This window comes from Anguilla anguilla, chromosome 10 (genome assembly GCF_013347855.1).
Source record: "Anguilla anguilla isolate fAngAng1 chromosome 10, fAngAng1.pri, whole genome shotgun sequence".
Classification (NCBI taxonomy): domain Eukaryota; kingdom Metazoa; phylum Chordata; class Actinopteri; order Anguilliformes; family Anguillidae; genus Anguilla; species Anguilla anguilla.
In genome coordinates, this window is record NC_049210.1 from 19916366 (window position 1) to 19933600 (window position 17235).

Below are 17235 nucleotides of genomic sequence, written 5' to 3' on the forward strand. Positions count from 1 at the left end.
TGGATATTAGGCATAAGAAAATGTACTAGCTGATGCTCGCACATTAAATCTGTTATGAAACATTGTCTGCTTGATTTTATGAGTGGGGGTGTTGCATGCCTTGTGATGTGCCAGACGACTTTAACCCTGGTCTCCTGGTCCAGAGACCAACACCTCATTTTGCTTTCTACTATCAATTCACTCCAAGGACTGTGATTGGTCTGGCCATGCCTATACTCTTTCTCCTTACCCCCATTGTGCTACCTATTGTGTCTTCGTTGTAAACACTATTGTAAATAGACACCTCAAGTATCACTTCCCTCGTTGCACATTGTAAATAAACACCATAGTGCACTTATCTTGTTCTTTGCTATTTACTTTTATCTGCTGGTTTTGTCACCCACCCCGTAGCCCACTGGTCTACTAAAGCAGGGGTCATAATAACCCACTGTATCAATTTTGGTATAGCACTTTATTACATTTTTCACTGTTCACCCTATTCCTGTGATCTGTCTCCTGTCCGACCAGCTACCTTACAGTCTGATGTAACGGTGGAAGGTGCTGATCCACTGCTCCACTTCCTATTTAAGACCGCCAAGTTTGTAGAGTGTCAGAGCCAGTATGTGGTGGCGTCAGTGCATTACACAACTGCCAGGATAACCAGAGGTCTGGGCCAGTACATCTTGGGCTTTTTGTCAGGTCCATTACTGGAGCAATTATGCAGATGAATTATTAATCACATGTTGCCACTGCTACTGAACCGTTAATGGGCAATGATACACCACCCATTCTCTCCCCTGTAAATTTATTGAAAAAGAAAGATGCAATCAATTGGACAGAGCATCATATTTCACACATCAGTTGTATGTAACACAGTTTTCATATATATTTCTATCTCATGATACAAAAGATCACAGACGGTGAGAAATTATGTAGTTTTACCCTTCAGTATATAAAATAATGGGAAATAACAGATACAGACAGAATACTTGAAAATTGATAGCACGCAGTTAAAAGGTTAAAAACATTTTGCCATCCTATTTTTTACAACTTGTACTCAGTCAAGTAAAACAAACAAAACAAAAAAGATACTTTGTAAAAAGGATACTTTCTCAGCACCATCTTTCTTGTCCAGGTATTTATGTCCAGGCAAAAAGGTTTGTTTTTACGGCTGCATCCTTGTGGTTAAGAAAAAACTGTGGCTATCACTGCATGCTTTTCTAAAGCATCCATTATTGAAATGTGTGCATGTTGGTTTGTTTCTTTTAGCGACAGAAAATGCTAACGTCTGAAAACAAACCAGCAGAAGCCAGAGGAATTATATTTGTCCTACTCTATGTGACATTCTGGGGGCTTATCATAGTTCTACCTACTGATTCTGGTTCTTCCTGGCTGATCCTAGCTCTGCAGGTAGATGCTGACTATGGTGGCCGATCCTTGTTCTACTGATTATGCCGTGTCTGCTGTTGATCCCGACTGCACTAAGAGATGCTATTTATGCTGGCTGTTCCTCACTCTTTGGTCTGAACCTATGGTTAGCCAGCCGTTTCAATCAATGAAGTGATCCAAATTCTGCTAGTTGAACCTACTTCTACTGACCTATGACGTCTGCAGTCTGATCCCGACTCCAATCACTTATTCTGCTCCCCTGGCTGATCTTGGCTCTGCTGGCTGATCGTGTGTCTGATGGCTGATCCTGGCTCTGCTGGCCGATCGCATGTCTGATGGCTGATCCTGGCTCTGCTGGCTGATCGCATGTCTGATAGCTGATCCTGGCTCTGCTGGATTGAAAAGCGGTCCTCAGCAGGGGCTTGAGGCGGTGGAGGAGCTGGTGTCAGGCAGGGCCTCTGGCAGCTTCCCCTCAGGAGTGCTGTCTGGCTGTCTCTGAGCATTAGTAGCTTCATTATGCCTGCACTTCAGCGAGCCGCACTGGCAGCTGAAATACTTGCTTTTGATTTTCCAGAAGTAATCGCCATAGTCAAACCTGACAGAGGAGCAGAGCGAGAGCCACAGTAAGGACCATGTACGGAACTGTCATGTTTAGGCTTAGAGGACACAGTTCAGAAAGTTAGAGTCCGCATACATTATACTTAATACATATCAGCAGATAGGTAAATCTTCTGACTACATCACTTTAAAAAATGCAGAATGCAAGAAAGCAAATATTTGAGTGCGGTGAAACAGGTTTTAGTTCCAACTTAATACAATACAGAGATGTGGCATTAGTGCCCACATATATGCAAATATGCCAGTGCATGCAGTCCCCCTCCCTCTGCCGTATTTCCTGGTGTCAGTCATTTTTACCCGAGCTCATCCCCGGCACTGATGTTCCTGCAGGCGAAGAAAGTGACGTGGGGGACGTGAAGGTCCTGGTGGATGGTGAACACTCGAATGGGGACCAGGTTGGGCTCGCACATGTGGTTAATGAACCTGCTGATGTTTCCGTAGAAACGGGCGTCAATGCAGTACAAGCCTCCTACCTGCAAGGGGAGGACACAAAGGTAGCCACAGATCCTGCAATGTTGACAAAAACACAGATTAGCATCAGCTAATCCTTTTAAGCATGAAAAAGCCATCCACAGACCAGACCTATACTGTCGAGTTTGTACAGTATAGTCCAATTACTTTAAATTTGACCAATTTCTGTGTCTTCTCTCCAAATTTACGCAAGTACACTTCATGGCCAGAGGCACAGTGAGATAAGGATGTTCCTGGGGCTCCAGACCACAGTGTAACTGCTAGTGCAGTTCATGAACAGTACAGCTTTCTGTTAAGCAGGTCACCAACAGTAAAAAAAAAATTCCAGGGCTGCAGTATCTCAGGACGTGATCGAAGAGTGCGTCCACTGCTCCCGGTAATGCAGAAACAATCTGATTATCCTCCAGACTTACGATTCCTGCTGTTGAAATATCACCGTTGCGCTCGTGGAAGGTAGAAATGAGCAGCGGGGGATGGCAAACCGTGGATTTCAACAAACAGAGGGATGCAAGTGTGTTATGACAACTGATACGTAGGGCTACACGATTATGTCACACCAGTGGAGGAACAGTAACATGCTCTGCCTTGCCTTAAAGAGGATAAGCCTCATAAAACCTCTATCACCATGACAATAAGCAACAGCAGGGTTGTGTATAACACCAACAGCAGTCAAACATGAACAGATAGGGGGGTAAGGGCAGGGAGACGTATACTGAGGGAAACTGCAACTCCACAATGACAGAGAATCCCCACAAAGTGGTCTCCAAGTTTACTGTAAAATGAATGGCCCACCAATCTCATGCCTGTGCACGGCATCACAAATAATACCACAAAAAAGCGGATTCACTCTCCCCTAGAGACTCAATGAGCAATCATGTTCAGCAGTAAGTGCAGGACACTTGTTGCATTTATTGTGAACCAGTGTTGAACAGACTACCCTGTGTGACAACATAGTTGCCCAATAGCTTTGGAGGTGGGATAGACTGCCTATTGACACTGAGATAATCAGCACTGGTCCCAGGCCACACAGGTTGTGTGTTACATGTAGTAGTTATAGCTATGGAAGTATTCTTTCATTCCTGAACAGAACTGGATCCAAGGCCCTGGAAAAAGCCAGACCAGACCTCATTCTTGATGACCCATAGATTATATAAGACTTGATCTAGAAGCTTGGGGCTAGCCTTTCCAACGAGGCAAAACTGCATTAACTCCATTGCTTGTGGCGGGAGATAACAAGCAGTTTTTGGAGTGGATGGAGTCAGTTTCTGTGAGAAAACCAAACCAGCCGGCATTTCCTGGAAGGAGGACCCAAGTTCCCCTCATATAAGCGCCCAGCTGAAGGACACCATCCCGCTGACTGTTCCACACCAGACAACGGGCACCACTCCCAAAGCAGAGCCAAGGCACCCTTGTCACAGTCTTCACCAAGGAGCAGACCGACTGAGTCTAACAACCACAAATCAAAGACTCAAGAGTAGAGCATAATCACTGCATTTGTTCATAAAATCCTATATTTTTAAAAATATTTTTCCAATAATCATTTTATCTATATCATTAGTAAATGCTACTATAATGAATGGGCACTACTGATAAAGCTAAATCAAATTAAAAGCAGGTTCCTCCTAATGTTAGTGTTAATTCATTAACTGGTGCCCTGCTATAGGAAGAAGCGTCCGATCCTCCTTTGAGGTAGATAAAATGCGGAGTCATTAGCCAACGCCACTACACATATATACATTCATACAACTTGATATTAACTGAATATTAGCTTTAGCACCTTGTTCAAGGGGACCACAACTGTGCCCCTGGGTATGTGACCCTGCAGTCTTGGAGTTTCTTTGTCACTATATCACCCCTACATGTGTCTTCAGTGAAATTAACAGTGGCAGCACACCCTGCTTGCGGTAAAAATAAAGATATACTGCAAAATTCTTAAAGCTGCAGAAACACATCAGGTGTCTGGTAGTTACAGAATCAGAAATAGCACTGCAGCAAAGTCTAAGCTACAGTGCCCCTTAGTGTTGGCTCACTTCAATGGCTCTCATCAGATCAGTGTTGTCTGATCTTGGGCTAGCAGCTACATTATCTCACCAAATCATTGATCAAATGAGTACTGGGGAAGACAGAAGCAGGGGGTGGCAAAACCCACAGCAGAGAAAGAATTCCTTGTTTTAAAAACAAATGAACTGAAAGCGGGGGATGTAAATGTGTGAGTGTGAGTGTGCACGCATATACCAGGAAGCATTACCTTACTGTCCAAGCTGAACAGGTAGGAGTCATTTTCCCTGGCATCACCCTCTGCATTGGAGATGATCTCCCCCACGTACCTGCACAGATGGTACATGCTGTCAGAATCTCCTCCCCCAGCACAAACATCACCGCCAATCATGTTTCTCACATGGAACAGTCCAGACTAGGAGCATACCTGCCAGCTTTGACATAAGAGCGACAGATGGTGGTAGAAATGTATTGCAAAATATTAACCAGGGAAGACTGTGTGGTCACAAGCCGCGTTTCAGAGCAGATAATCCCCAGTGGCTTGGACGTTGCTGTTTGTTTTGGTTCATAAACAGTGACTCATCGTTTTCATTATGTATTCAATGTCTGCCCAAGGCCTGTGTAGATTTATACTCAGCTCAAAATAAATCACTGTAACGCCTGTTTAAAGATCACTCCTAAATACAAGGGAGCATCTTATTCACCAACATTTTTAGAATCTGAAAGTCAGTATTTCACTATTTGAAATATGCTAATGACAGTGTACTTGGGCAGAATTAAGAGATAAACATTTTCATGTTTGGCCCAAGAACAGGTCAACAAGAACTGATGTTGTGCCCATTTATAGCCTTGATGCTGACAGGAGGGTTTTAGATTTTTTGTGGCAGCACTTAGAGCCCTAGTGTAGCAGTAACAAGGTCTGGTTATGCCAAATTTATGTGACTAGTGCCACTGTGTACTGGTAATGCAGTGTTGTTTTATGTCCTGTTTGACTGTACTGGCACCCCAGTTGAGTGTTAAAGGGCTCTTCTTGCAGAGGCCACTGGTGAACTATTAGCTATGCCTGTTGCTATCGCTTATTCAGCAAATTAATTCAGCTTTGTTGATAACCAAGGAAAATTGGACTTGCACTGCCTGACATCAGCAGGGTGACTTGCAATTCCTCCTATTCGTATGAATGGTTCTCCCTCGCCCCAACTGTGGAGCTTCTCCACCCCAGCTCTCCAGTGGTGTAACGAACTCCCCATTCCTCCACAAACCGCTCAGTCACTTTCCATTTTCCGCCATGGTCTGAAGACATCTCTTCAGACTCTACCCTGACTAAATTTAACATTACGCTCCTCTGCAGGGCTACCCTTAATCAAGTACCACTTTCACGTGTGTTTCTCTTGATCTTCTAGCACTTTGATTTTGCACTTGTATCATCATCTTGATGTTACAGTTCCTCATCTCTCTTATAATCACGCCTCACTTCTAGTTTAAGATAACTTTACTGACTTAGCCAGTGCTTTACTGAATTAGACTTCATGTTCATGGCTATGGACAGCTGCTGCTTTCTGTGAACTATACTTTATCTGACCTGTGTTTTGTAGTTGTTCCAATGACCTTCGGTATGCACTTACTGTAGGGGTCTTTGGATAAAAGCATCTGCCAAATAAAGTGTAATGTAAAATAAACAAAAATGTGCTAAGACCAATGATCCGTTCTTCCAGTCCCCATTTTCCGGCCATCATGTTTTTCTTTCTTTCTTTTTTTTTAGAGAGTGGATGACTTTCAGCTACATTAAACCTCCAGTGGTGCATCTCGAGTACATCGCCAGTGTTTCAATGTAATCCCAGTGAAGATTTCAAATGAGGAACTACTGCGGCATGGTGAACCAGAGGACCCGGGTTTGTGCTGTCCAGAACAAACAACTTTTTGATACCAGTCTAAAGGTGCAATGGATGTTAATTATGAAGCTAATATATTATAAAGCATATTAGTACAGTGACCTAAGAGGCTTCACTGGCATATATATGATCCATGAAGTAAAACACTAATGGCGATTTATGCCACAAAGTATAGACACCTGAAAAGTTGTCAAATTCAAATAAACTCTCTACATTCTGGGAACTTACATCCTTTAACTCAACCTGATTTTAAATGGCAATATCAGAAATATTGTTTAAACTACAAATGTTGAATGAACAAATCTGAAAAAGAATACCCCATGGACATTTCCTCATGTTTGTATGTATATTGGCTCATGACAAGATGAGCCAAGGGGGCAGAAATTTGGCCATTAAATTGTGCATCATCTTTAGCTTGTGGAATGAGCATAAATATACCACACTTACAGCCTGTGAAGCCTATAATGCATACATTTCCAAGATCGAGATTTGCACAAGTTAGCAGACTGACTGGCTTGCAGCAACCATGTTGTTTCATCTAGAAATCTGAATTTACCAACGTTCATGGACAAACATTCACAGACGTGCATCAGAACACGGTTCATGTGAATTTGTCCTCCAAGCAAAAAATCTAAAATCAAATAGTGGCGAACCTGAACCATGCATATTGACGATGTGTACACAGTACATAATGACCTTCAAGCCCTCCAAATTTCATGGGTTTTTAATTTGTTTTCTGAAAGTGGTGGAAATATAAAATAAATTTGAATAATAACAATAGGGTTTCTGTGGCAGTTTTTGGACCCAAAAAACATGAACAGAACACAGAGTGTTTTGGGAAGTTCTATCTGGGGACTCACTCGCACACAAAGGTCCCCTGTGGGATATCCTGCAGGGCTCGTACCCCCCAGCCCATCTTCCTGGTCCGATACAGCTGCAGGCAGGTCCTGAGGGTGGAATATGCGATCACTAAATCTGCGGATTTAGCTTTCTCTAGACACAGAGCAAATACTACTGTATGACATTCATGGATGGAGTCCCTGTGACAGTACTTTTACTCTTTTTTATTCTTTATATATTTTCTACCAATTTAGAACACCCAGTTCCATGTGTGTTCATGCTTGTGGCTATAACTGCAAAAGCAGGCAAGCACTTGCTCTCAAAAACCACTTTTTTGCACTCCGTAGTCCACAAAATGAGCTGGCACAGACATTGAGCCGGGGAGCTTGCGTAGGCAGATTTTGGAATCATATTCATCGGGGGTGGGGTGTAATGGTTAACGGTGTGTGAGGTACAGATGTTCTACCAACTGAAATCCCACCTTAACCTGGCGATGCTACAGCCAAGAATTTTACCCCCCCCCCCCCCCATGTATGGCTGCCAGCCACAGCCACTTTTTTTTTTTAAAAACACCCCCCCCCTCCCCATTACTCGATAAACCAAAATGACCAATCTTTCTGATATTCTGATATATCAGTCAGTAGTCAGTGTAGCTCACACGGACAGGACCTGGTGTTTCAGTGTGCTTGGTTGTGATAGTGCCCAATGTGTTAGTACGGTTAACATGGACTATGACTGGCACAGTGGGTAGATCCTGCCCATTAGATTAGATAGAATAATCGGCATGTCGGTGCGGTCAGGAAGACCCAGTTACCGCAGTCCGTTCTGTACCACGCGGTTCTTGCAGGACCTCCAGCAGGAGCAGGCATGGTTGCACTCAAAGATGAGGGGGGGTTCCTCCCAATTGAACTCGCGTAGCAGGCGACCGTCCTGGACAAAATGGGGGGGGGGGGGGGGGGGGGGGGGCTGAGGGTCACAACAAACTTCCAAAATCTTTTGTATGAGCAGCACAAAGATCTATGAAACAAACACGTCTGTTTATTTACTCTCTCATACGTGTAATGAGGCAAAAAATGCAAATAAATGCTTTCATTAATTGCCCTCACCTGATTTAAATAATGACTCCTTGTAAGTCATGTTAAAGTAATAACGACAATCTTAATTATATATCCAAATGCTTTTCAAAATGATACTGGATCAACCCTGCATAATAAAAGGCTGTCTTTAATAGTGTGTTCTAGGCCGTTGATGTGTGGGGGACATGCTTACCTTGTCATACCAACAGTGGAGACTTAGCTGGCCACACATACAGCTGTTGGATGAGCAGTCGTCTTTACACGCACAATACTGAGTAAGAGAGGGAAAGTTTATCGAAATTTGGGAACCAAAGTCTGCAAATCAAGTACAGATTAATTTCTGTCTCCATCGTGGGTGAACTGAACCTGCCCACGCTACTTCACTGAACATCTGCCACCAAACACGACTGACAAGTTGACAAAACAAAGCATCCAGTCTTATGGTTACATTAAATTCAATTTATTTTGTACTGCGCTTTTTACAGGGAACTGTCAAAAAGATGATTTACAGACAAACGGGAGGAAAACTGGGCAGAAACCAGGTCTTAACCCCGAAAAAGCAAGCAAGGCAGGAAGAAAAACTTCACGGTGGGGAGAAAAACCCTAACAGTGGTGAGAAAAAACTCTTCAAAGGGAAGAAATCTCAGGAGGAACCTGGCTGCAGAGTGCTGGCCAGCCCAGTGCAAAGTAAAGGTAGAATGGATGGTAACAAATGTAATAAGGCATCTAAATAATGAAATGTTTGGTCCTTGCCCTCATCTCACACCATATACTGCAGTCTTTTCTCTGCAGTAGTTTTTTTATCCTTGTTTTCACCTTTACAATGCCTGATTGTGTCTGTCAGGCTGCCCAACAGTCAGCACCAGTCAATTTAGGATTTATTACAAAACTAAGAGGCATGTAGCGCACTGAAACCCACTAAATAACACTCATATTTACTTCTATGTCAACCGCATTTACCCAGCGGATGAGATGAAACACTTGCTGAGGATGACAGGGCCCTGGTAAAAGTGCATTAGCTCACATGCAAGCTGGCAGGATTTATAGCCAGCAGGCTCCATTAAGACAGTGACGTTCCTGCCTGTCTACGTATGGGTCATGGGCTCACCTGTAAGTGTGTGATGTTCCTGTCTATGTTTATGGGGGAGGTGACGCAGCTCTCTGGGATGTATTTGTAGTCTTCGGGACAGGGCTCGCTGTCCACCCCATTCACACACGGGACCGGAATCTTCTCGTATCCCTGGGAGATGTCCCTGGGGGAAGGGGGACACAACAGTGACCATTTAAGCCTGCAGGTTCCATTCAACAATGTTTGGTGCTGCAAGCATGGTGTTACTCCTTGAGTATGTACTTCAAGGTCATCTTTGATTCCCTCTGATATCTCTGGTACTACATGACCTGAAAGCCCAAACTGTAGATTTCAACAATGTTTTCATTGAACAGATGTAGTATACAGTTTACATTTGGTCCAGTACTTTCTTTTGTCTGACAGAGTCTTCTAGCAGCAATTACAGCAGCCATGAAAATGCTTTCCTGCAGCCATGGTAAATCACATTAGGCCATTCAGCTTATCTCCATGTTCTGCTCTCAGCTTTTTGAGATATCACCCTTAAACCTCCAGAATCGCATATGCAGTAAGGCTAACCTACAAAAAACATTTGACTAGGAACACAGTGGTGGAGATCACACTGAATAATTCTACCTATTCTCCTCATTCTACCTACTGTGCGATTCAACCGGTGCACACTTAAAGGTGGTTAAATGGCATCTACAGGCACACATACGCATGCACACACACTAGTACTGAGCTAACACAAACACCAAATCAAGAAGATTATGAGGATATGAATCAAGTAGCATCTCTACCTATTAAGGGCCCTCTCTCTCTGGTTGCCATGGACACTCCCCGCCTCCCTCAGCTTCTTATTGGTCAGCAGGTCGGCCCACACCTTGGAGCCAGGGATGCAGCACTCTAGGGGCGTCTCTCCCTCTTGGTTCTTCTGGTTCACGTCTGCGCCCCGTGAGAGGAACAGCCTGTTGCAAAGGGTGGGGGGTTGATGACTGGCACACTTGGAAGAGCAGCTAGCCTTACACAAGCACAAAACTGCAGCCTGTGGCCTGAAAGGTCTCTCAATGGATAACTATTTCCTCAATATACCATCAGTAACACATCCACTTAGTGGGTCATTCATAAATTGTGACTATTTACAGTCATATCTAAATGTATGTACACATAACGCAATCTTTCATCATTCGTACGTTCACTGGCAGACTCAGGAGTCCATGATCAGATGTATTGTTGGACTCAATATTTTGAACATTGCCTTGGACCACTATAGACTCCAGAGTGGTTCTGTGAAATCCCTCCTGTACCATTAAACCAGTGAAGGCAGGAAAATTAACAATATCAATGAAACTAAATACATTTTTCATTGACTTCAAAACAAGCTATTGGATACTTAAGACTCTTAAGACTCTCCACCATAAATACTCACGGCTGTTCATAAAACACTGTACTTCACCTTATCAGAGAACTCAGAGTTAAATATCTGAAAAATCCCAAACCCATTCTTTAACCTTGGCCCCAGCCTACTCACATCACACACTCCAGACGGTTCTCCCGAGCTGCAATGTGCAATGGCGAGTCGCCGTGGACGTTGACCACGTTGAGGTCACACCGGCCATCCAACAGCATTTGGCCAATGTCCACACAGCCCGAAAACGCTGCCCAGTGAAGGCAGGTGTTCTCTTCCTAAGTAAAGGTCAAAGGTCAGAATTAAACAACAACAGCAACAGCAAACGTTTAATAACATTCCATACATCAGTGAGAGGCATATAACAATAATTAGCAACTGCAAAAACGGTCTAGCAGTAATCATTTCCAGAAACAGAAAGGAAAAATTCACAATATGTAGAAATGTATCCAGCAGCTATAGATTTTTGAAGAGCCCCGCAGCCCTGTTTTTCAAGTGGAGAAAAATACGTTTTTATTAACGTCCCTGTTGTGAGCTTGCTGAGCATTGATGTTGTTCATATTAATCATAAACTTTTTGCGATTAAACCACAATCCACCATTCAGCTTTTGCTGCTCATACAGTTGGTTTAAAATAAGGCAGTGCATTGTGGGAAAACGATGATGCAGGATGGCTCGAAGTCTGACCTTGTCTTTGATGTTGATGTCAGCCCCTCTGGACAGCAGCAACTTGACCTGGTCCACATGTTTGTATTCCGTCGCCCAGATCACAGGAGTCCAGCCGCCATCATCCTGAAACCAATGACACACAGCAGAAGCTCTAGCATACAAACTCTTCAGGAATGGGGGGGTCATTCAGAACTGACCTACCTGTAACAGTGAAGTAAAAGTGTACCACTGTGCAAACAAAGAAAAGAGAATATATGTATTGTGTAATACAGTGCTTGAAAAGGCAGAATTGCTCATGCTACTTACAGTTTTGGTTGACTGATCAGTGCAATATCTCAAGGTCATCATGAGCAATTACCTGCCAAGCTACAGCATGGCAGGGAGGTGTGATTACCTGGCAGTTGATGTCTACCAGACCAGTGGACAGGAGATGTTGCACAATGCTATAGTGCCCCATTTTAGCAGCAAGGTGTAGACAGGTGGAGCCATCCAGGTCCTGAGACAGCAGAGAGAGCTTAGCTTCACCACCACACAATTAATTTCATATTAATATTTATATTAATTCTCATAACACTCTGAATAAAAATGCAGGGGACTGTTTGGTTGGACATAGGGTGCTGGTTTGCTCTACATATCCAACCAAACTCTTTTCCTGCGGATTCAAAATGTAAAGGTAATTTCACACCCTTAATATGAACAGTGCAAACTCCAGATAACATTTTCCAGACATCAGTAAGGTAGCTGATGAAATCATTACTCAGGTTGACAGAAGAGAACTGTTGGGCTTAGATGCTGTATGAGTGCGTCCTGCAGGTAAATCCCATCTGTGAGGAAGTCCACTCGTGTGCCGAGGGTTCCTGCGGAGGGGGTGTGTGGTTTGCAGGTTGTCCACTCACCTTATGGCTGGTGATGGCCCCCGCCCTCAGCAGGTACTTGACAGTCTCCAGGTGGTTGTTTTCACAGGCATGCATCAGAGGGGTCCTCTGGTCACCGTCACACATGTCCAGGTTGGCACCAGCCTGAAGAGGTCAGAGAGGTCAGAGGTCATAGGTCAAAGGTTCTTATCCCAGTTTTGACCAGAAATGCCCTAGCATCATCGTTCACACAGAAATGTTTGTACAAAAGCAAATGCATGAAATTTGCACTTCACATAGAATAACTTTGGTGCAGTCAACAAAATGTAAATCAGTATAAAATGCTAACGGTTGAGCATAACAAAGATGATGTTAGAATGTGAATATTCACAGCAATGAACAATAAGAATTTACCATCCACAGACATATGCCATTCAAAACAGGGCCCAGAAAATATTTCGTTTATATTCTTTGTCCGTGTCAAACTGTTCTCCCTCCCTCCTGCCCAAACCACAATGGACTCCTTCCTTCTTCCCCTCCCCCTCCTCCTCTACTATAACCCTCCCTCATTCCCATCCACCTGCACTGAACCCTGCTCTTCTTACCAGCCCCTCTGCACTGAAGCCCTCCCTCCCACCCCCTGCACTGTACCCGTCCCTTGTTCCCACCCTCCTGCACTGTACCCCTCAATCTTTCCTGCCCCCTCTGCACTGAACCCTGCTCTTCTTACCACCCCCTCTGCACTGAAGCCCTCCCTCCCACCCCCTGCACTGTCCCCCACAATCTTTCCTGCCTACTCTGCACTGTACCCCTCAATCTTTCCTGCCCCCTCTGCACTGAACCCCTCCCTCCCACCCTCTGCTCCACCTGCAGGAGTATGTGGCAGATCTCCCTGTGGCCAGCCTGGGCTGCCGCATGCAGAGGAGTGCGCCTGCTCTGGTTCTCCATCTTGAAGTTTGGATCGATCCCGTCCACTGGAGCAAAATAACAACATGCAGATAGACTCATCATCATCATCATTATTACTACCACCACCACCACCATCATCATCAGCAAAGCAGAGCAGATGCTCAAATCTAGAGCAATGTGCAGGGCAATGCAGGGCAATGAGTCATGCGTTGAATAAAAAACACTGGAGCAAAAAGCACAATAATTAAATGGGTACAGAAAAGCCTAAATTCCCAGCTGGGAAATCAAGGTGAAAATATGTGCCAAAATAAAAGAGTTTAACAGTAGAAACATTTTTCCAACACGGTCTTAGATGTGGAATAACACTGGTGTGTTAAAGTAAATGGTACATCAATCATCTGTCACATGAGTCCCAGCAGATCATAGGCACCCGTCCAAAACTGAATCATTTCCCCCATCCCATCCCAGATAGCAGCAGGCTAGTGTCCTTTTACCCAGCATTAGCAGGACCTTCTGGATCTCCCCCTGTTTGGCAGAAGGGTACAGCTGCTTTGGGTGAAACCTCAGCTTCTTTGGCCTAAAACGAAAAGCAGTAAGTGGCAAATCTGACAAGGTCTTTAGTGTAGCACTGCCTACAGGCCGTTGGGGCAGAGCTGGTTACAGGCCTTGACCTGTAACCAGAGTAAACACAAAACAAACTTTTTTAATGAAAAAGTTATCAAACATCAATATCACCCATGTGAAAACATAACTGTCCCCTTATCCTTAACTGGTTGCACCACCTTTAGCAGCAATAACTGCAACCAAATGCATCGTATAATTTAATATCAGTCTTCTGTATTTCTGTGGATAAATTTTTATCCCGCTCTTCCTTGCAGACCCGTTTTAATTCAGGTCTTGCCATCTCTATTGGACTCAAGTCAGGACTTGTCTAGGACTAGGTCACTCCAAGTTTCTTTTCAGCCGTTCAGATGTGGACTTGCTTTTGTGTTTTCGATTATTGTTGTGCTGCATAACCCAATTACACTTCAGTTTCAGCTCACAGAGAGATGACTGGACCTCCTCATTTTCTGATATAGGGAAGAATTCATGGTTCCTTCTATAATGGCAAGTCGTCCAGGTCCCAGGGCAACAAAGCATCCCCACACCATCACACTACCACCACCATGTTTGGCTGTTGATATGATGTTCTCACTGTGAAATGCTGTATATGCTTTATGCCAAACGCAATGGGTCCCATGCTGTCCAAATAGTTCCACTTCTGACTCATCTGTCCATATTGTGGAGTCATGAACACTGACCATAGAGAGGCCTGCAGTTCTCTGGATGTTCTTCTGTGATCATAGAAATGGCTTTGTAACGCATTCCAGACTGATATTCAACAACATTTTGTCTCATCTCTTATGGAATTTCCTTTGGTCGTGGCATAGAGTGCTTGTAGAAACTTTGTGGAGACTACTTTACTCTGACAGTAAGCTTCAATATGAATGAGGTTTATATTCAAAAGGCAGAAATCAAGCCCGACTGTGCTCAATCAACTGAATCTAATTATCAATCAAATTAGGTTAATTGGTTCATTGAGTAACTAAGGGGGCAATTCATTTTTCGCGAGTGATATGGGTGTTTGATAATTTTTTTCATTAAATAAACAAAATAATATTTTTAACAATGTGTTTTGTGTTTACTTGGGTTCCCTTTGTCTAATATTACGTTTTGTCTAAAGATCAAAAGCATTCAGTGAGAAAAATATGCAATAATAGAGGAAATCAGGAATTGGGCAAATACTTTTTCACATGGACTGTATATGTCAATGCTTTAGCATTGAAGAAGCTAACTACCTACCAGTATTTTTCATATAACAGGTCTGAATTATTGATTTTAAAAAAACGTACTTCTCTGCATCCAGGGCCACGAGGATATTCTCCAGACTCTCTTTAGCTGGTCCCAGCCCCCCTGCTAAAGCCAAAGCCCCCATCTGGGACCCACAGGGGAAAGGAGGCACATTTGGTGTTTCTGATGGTGAGGACGAGGGCCTCTCCTCGCCAGGCGGCTGGAGGTGAGCTGGGCTGAGGACACACAGACACAGGCCCCTCTCTGTCAGAACCCGGAACGCCTGAGTGCCAATTACCTTCAAACGCAGACTAAAGACTCATCTCTTCAGGCTGCACCTCTCCCCACCCCTCCCTAGCCTATAGTTTAGCTCAATGTACCTAGTTAGGGTAATATGATTACGTTAGTTTGGCAGGATTGTTTTTGTCTGATTAGGCAAATGTGATTCCAGTGCTAGTTTGTACTTAGTAGGATTGTTTGCTGAACAGGTTACTCTACAGGGTTGGAGTCCTGATCTGTGGTCACTTCTGGCACTACGATCTTTACTTAACTCTAGTGTGTTTCTTTTGCACCTCTGCACTTTGAACTAATGCACTTGTTGTACGTCGCTCTGGATAAGAGCGTCTGCTAAATGCCTGTAATGTAATGTAATGTAATTCAGCCACATACACTGCAAGTGCATCAAAACTGCATGACTGGATAAATTACAACAACTATTTAAAAATCTAAGGACAGAATGACAGCCGTAGAAGGGACCACTTTCTGAGCAAACACACCACATGTATAAGCAGGTAAACATTTTAGCATCCGTAAAATACATTTGCTGGCACAGTGACGCTATGCAGCTTACATAATCAAATGATTTATGTTCCTGACATAGCGGGTAAAAAGAAATGGTCCATAACTTAAGAGTATGGGAATTTTTGCACTCAAAATCAAACCAAATCAAATAAAATGAAAAGACAATTAAAATGTAATACTTTAAACACAAATAAATTAGCTTCTGATTAATTTTTTCCCCAGCTGCACTATTGGACAGTCTCGGACACGCTGCTGTTGTTACCATGGAGACTCAAGTATAAGCAGAAGTGCACAGCAGCCAGCTGGTAAATTGAATGAAGGCAAAAGTGTGGTAAATGGATATTGGAATAAATGGAAAAGTGGTAAATTGACACTAATTCTGGGTAATGAATATGAATAACATTGTCTGCTGTTTACCTACAACTGTGTGCATTGCACCATTTATTTAATATAACTAATTACTTTAATTGTTACTTAATTTAATTACTGTACGGGTAGGGTATTATTCTCTCAATAGGACATTGAAAAACATGTTTCGAAATTAAAGTGTAAAATGTTCTCTTACATATGTTCTGACATAATTATCCCATATAAGAGACTGCCCAAAAAGAGCAATAAATACCGGTTTGACTGACTGAGTGAGTGATTAAAATATTATAACATTAAACCAACATTAACAGTGCATTGAATTCCCTACCTTCCCTGGCTGTGGTCGTTCCCTCCACTGGTTGTGTCAGCCTTGCCCTCGAAGAGGACTGGCTTTTCCGGTCCGTGGGGGAGGGGCATGGTGGAGGTGGTGTCGGCCTTGGCGACGGTGACCTCCTTGGCCTTGCTGGCGTCCTCCCCACAGTGAGGGCAGTAGCTTTGGCCCCTCATCACCGAGGCGCAGTCGCCATGGAAACGGTGAGAGATGTTCCTGCCCGGCTGGCACTCCATGAAGGTCCCCTGCGATGGTGGCAAAGCAACAGTGAAATGAAGAACTCGTCTCTTCCTCTCATCTGTCAATCCCGTCATCTATCGCTCCATCTGAAGAATGTGTCTAGAAATGAAATGCATGGATTTATTGTTCTTGTTATTACATTATCTCAAACAGAGCCGACCGTCACGTAGCGCTGGTCGAACAGTAAGCCCCGCCCGCTGGCGTCGTTACCCACCGCCTGGCAGAAGAAGCCGCAGCCGGGACAGCACTGGTGCTGGACCATGCCAGCCCGGTGGACCTCGCACAGGACCAGCAGCGGCACCGCGTTGGAGGGCCGCATCATTTCGTACTTCACTGCGGCGTTCTGACACCGGCTCAGCTGCGGGTGGGAGAAAGACAGAGAGAAAGTAAGAACACGCAAATACAATACACTGTTGATACAGGTGCCGGCTAGAATGTGAATCGATAGGAAAGAACATGGTCTGCACACTGTAGCTAATCAAAAATTCTCCCATTTAAT

At 43.9% G+C, this 17235-nt stretch overlaps 1 protein-coding gene across 7 annotated transcripts in view; it reads right to left on the bottom strand.

Annotated features, from left to right (window-relative positions):
- Positions 1-767: 767 nt before the first annotated feature.
- The window catches only part of ehmt1a (euchromatic histone-lysine N-methyltransferase 1a), a 44050-nt gene continuing 27582 nt past the window's right edge, over positions 768-17235 (bottom strand). For 6 of the 7 annotated variants that reach the window (XM_035378878.1, XM_035378875.1, XM_035378877.1 and 3 more), the window contains 17 exons: positions 16951-17094; positions 16494-16741; positions 15058-15231; positions 13660-13742; positions 13124-13230; positions 12299-12421; positions 11797-11898; positions 11421-11525; positions 10858-11012; positions 10127-10294; positions 9369-9513; positions 8454-8531; positions 7999-8114; positions 7205-7291; positions 4706-4784; positions 2284-2459; positions 768-1963 (listed from right to left, as the gene is read on the bottom strand). In XM_035378878.1, coding sequence (XP_035234769.1) covers positions 1780-1963; positions 2284-2459; positions 4706-4784; positions 7205-7291; positions 7999-8114; positions 8454-8531; positions 9369-9513; positions 10127-10294; positions 10858-11012; positions 11421-11525; positions 11797-11898; positions 12299-12421; positions 13124-13230; positions 13660-13742; positions 15058-15231; positions 16494-16741; positions 16951-17094 — 2274 coding nt within the window. In that variant the 3' untranslated portion in view covers positions 768-1779. The remainder of the gene's footprint in view (positions 1964-2283; positions 2460-4705; positions 4785-7204; positions 7292-7998; positions 8115-8453; positions 8532-9368; positions 9514-10126; positions 10295-10857; positions 11013-11420; positions 11526-11796; positions 11899-12298; positions 12422-13123; positions 13231-13659; positions 13743-15057; positions 15232-16493; positions 16742-16950; positions 17095-17235) is intronic. The other variant, XR_004761173.1, reaches the window with a different exon arrangement.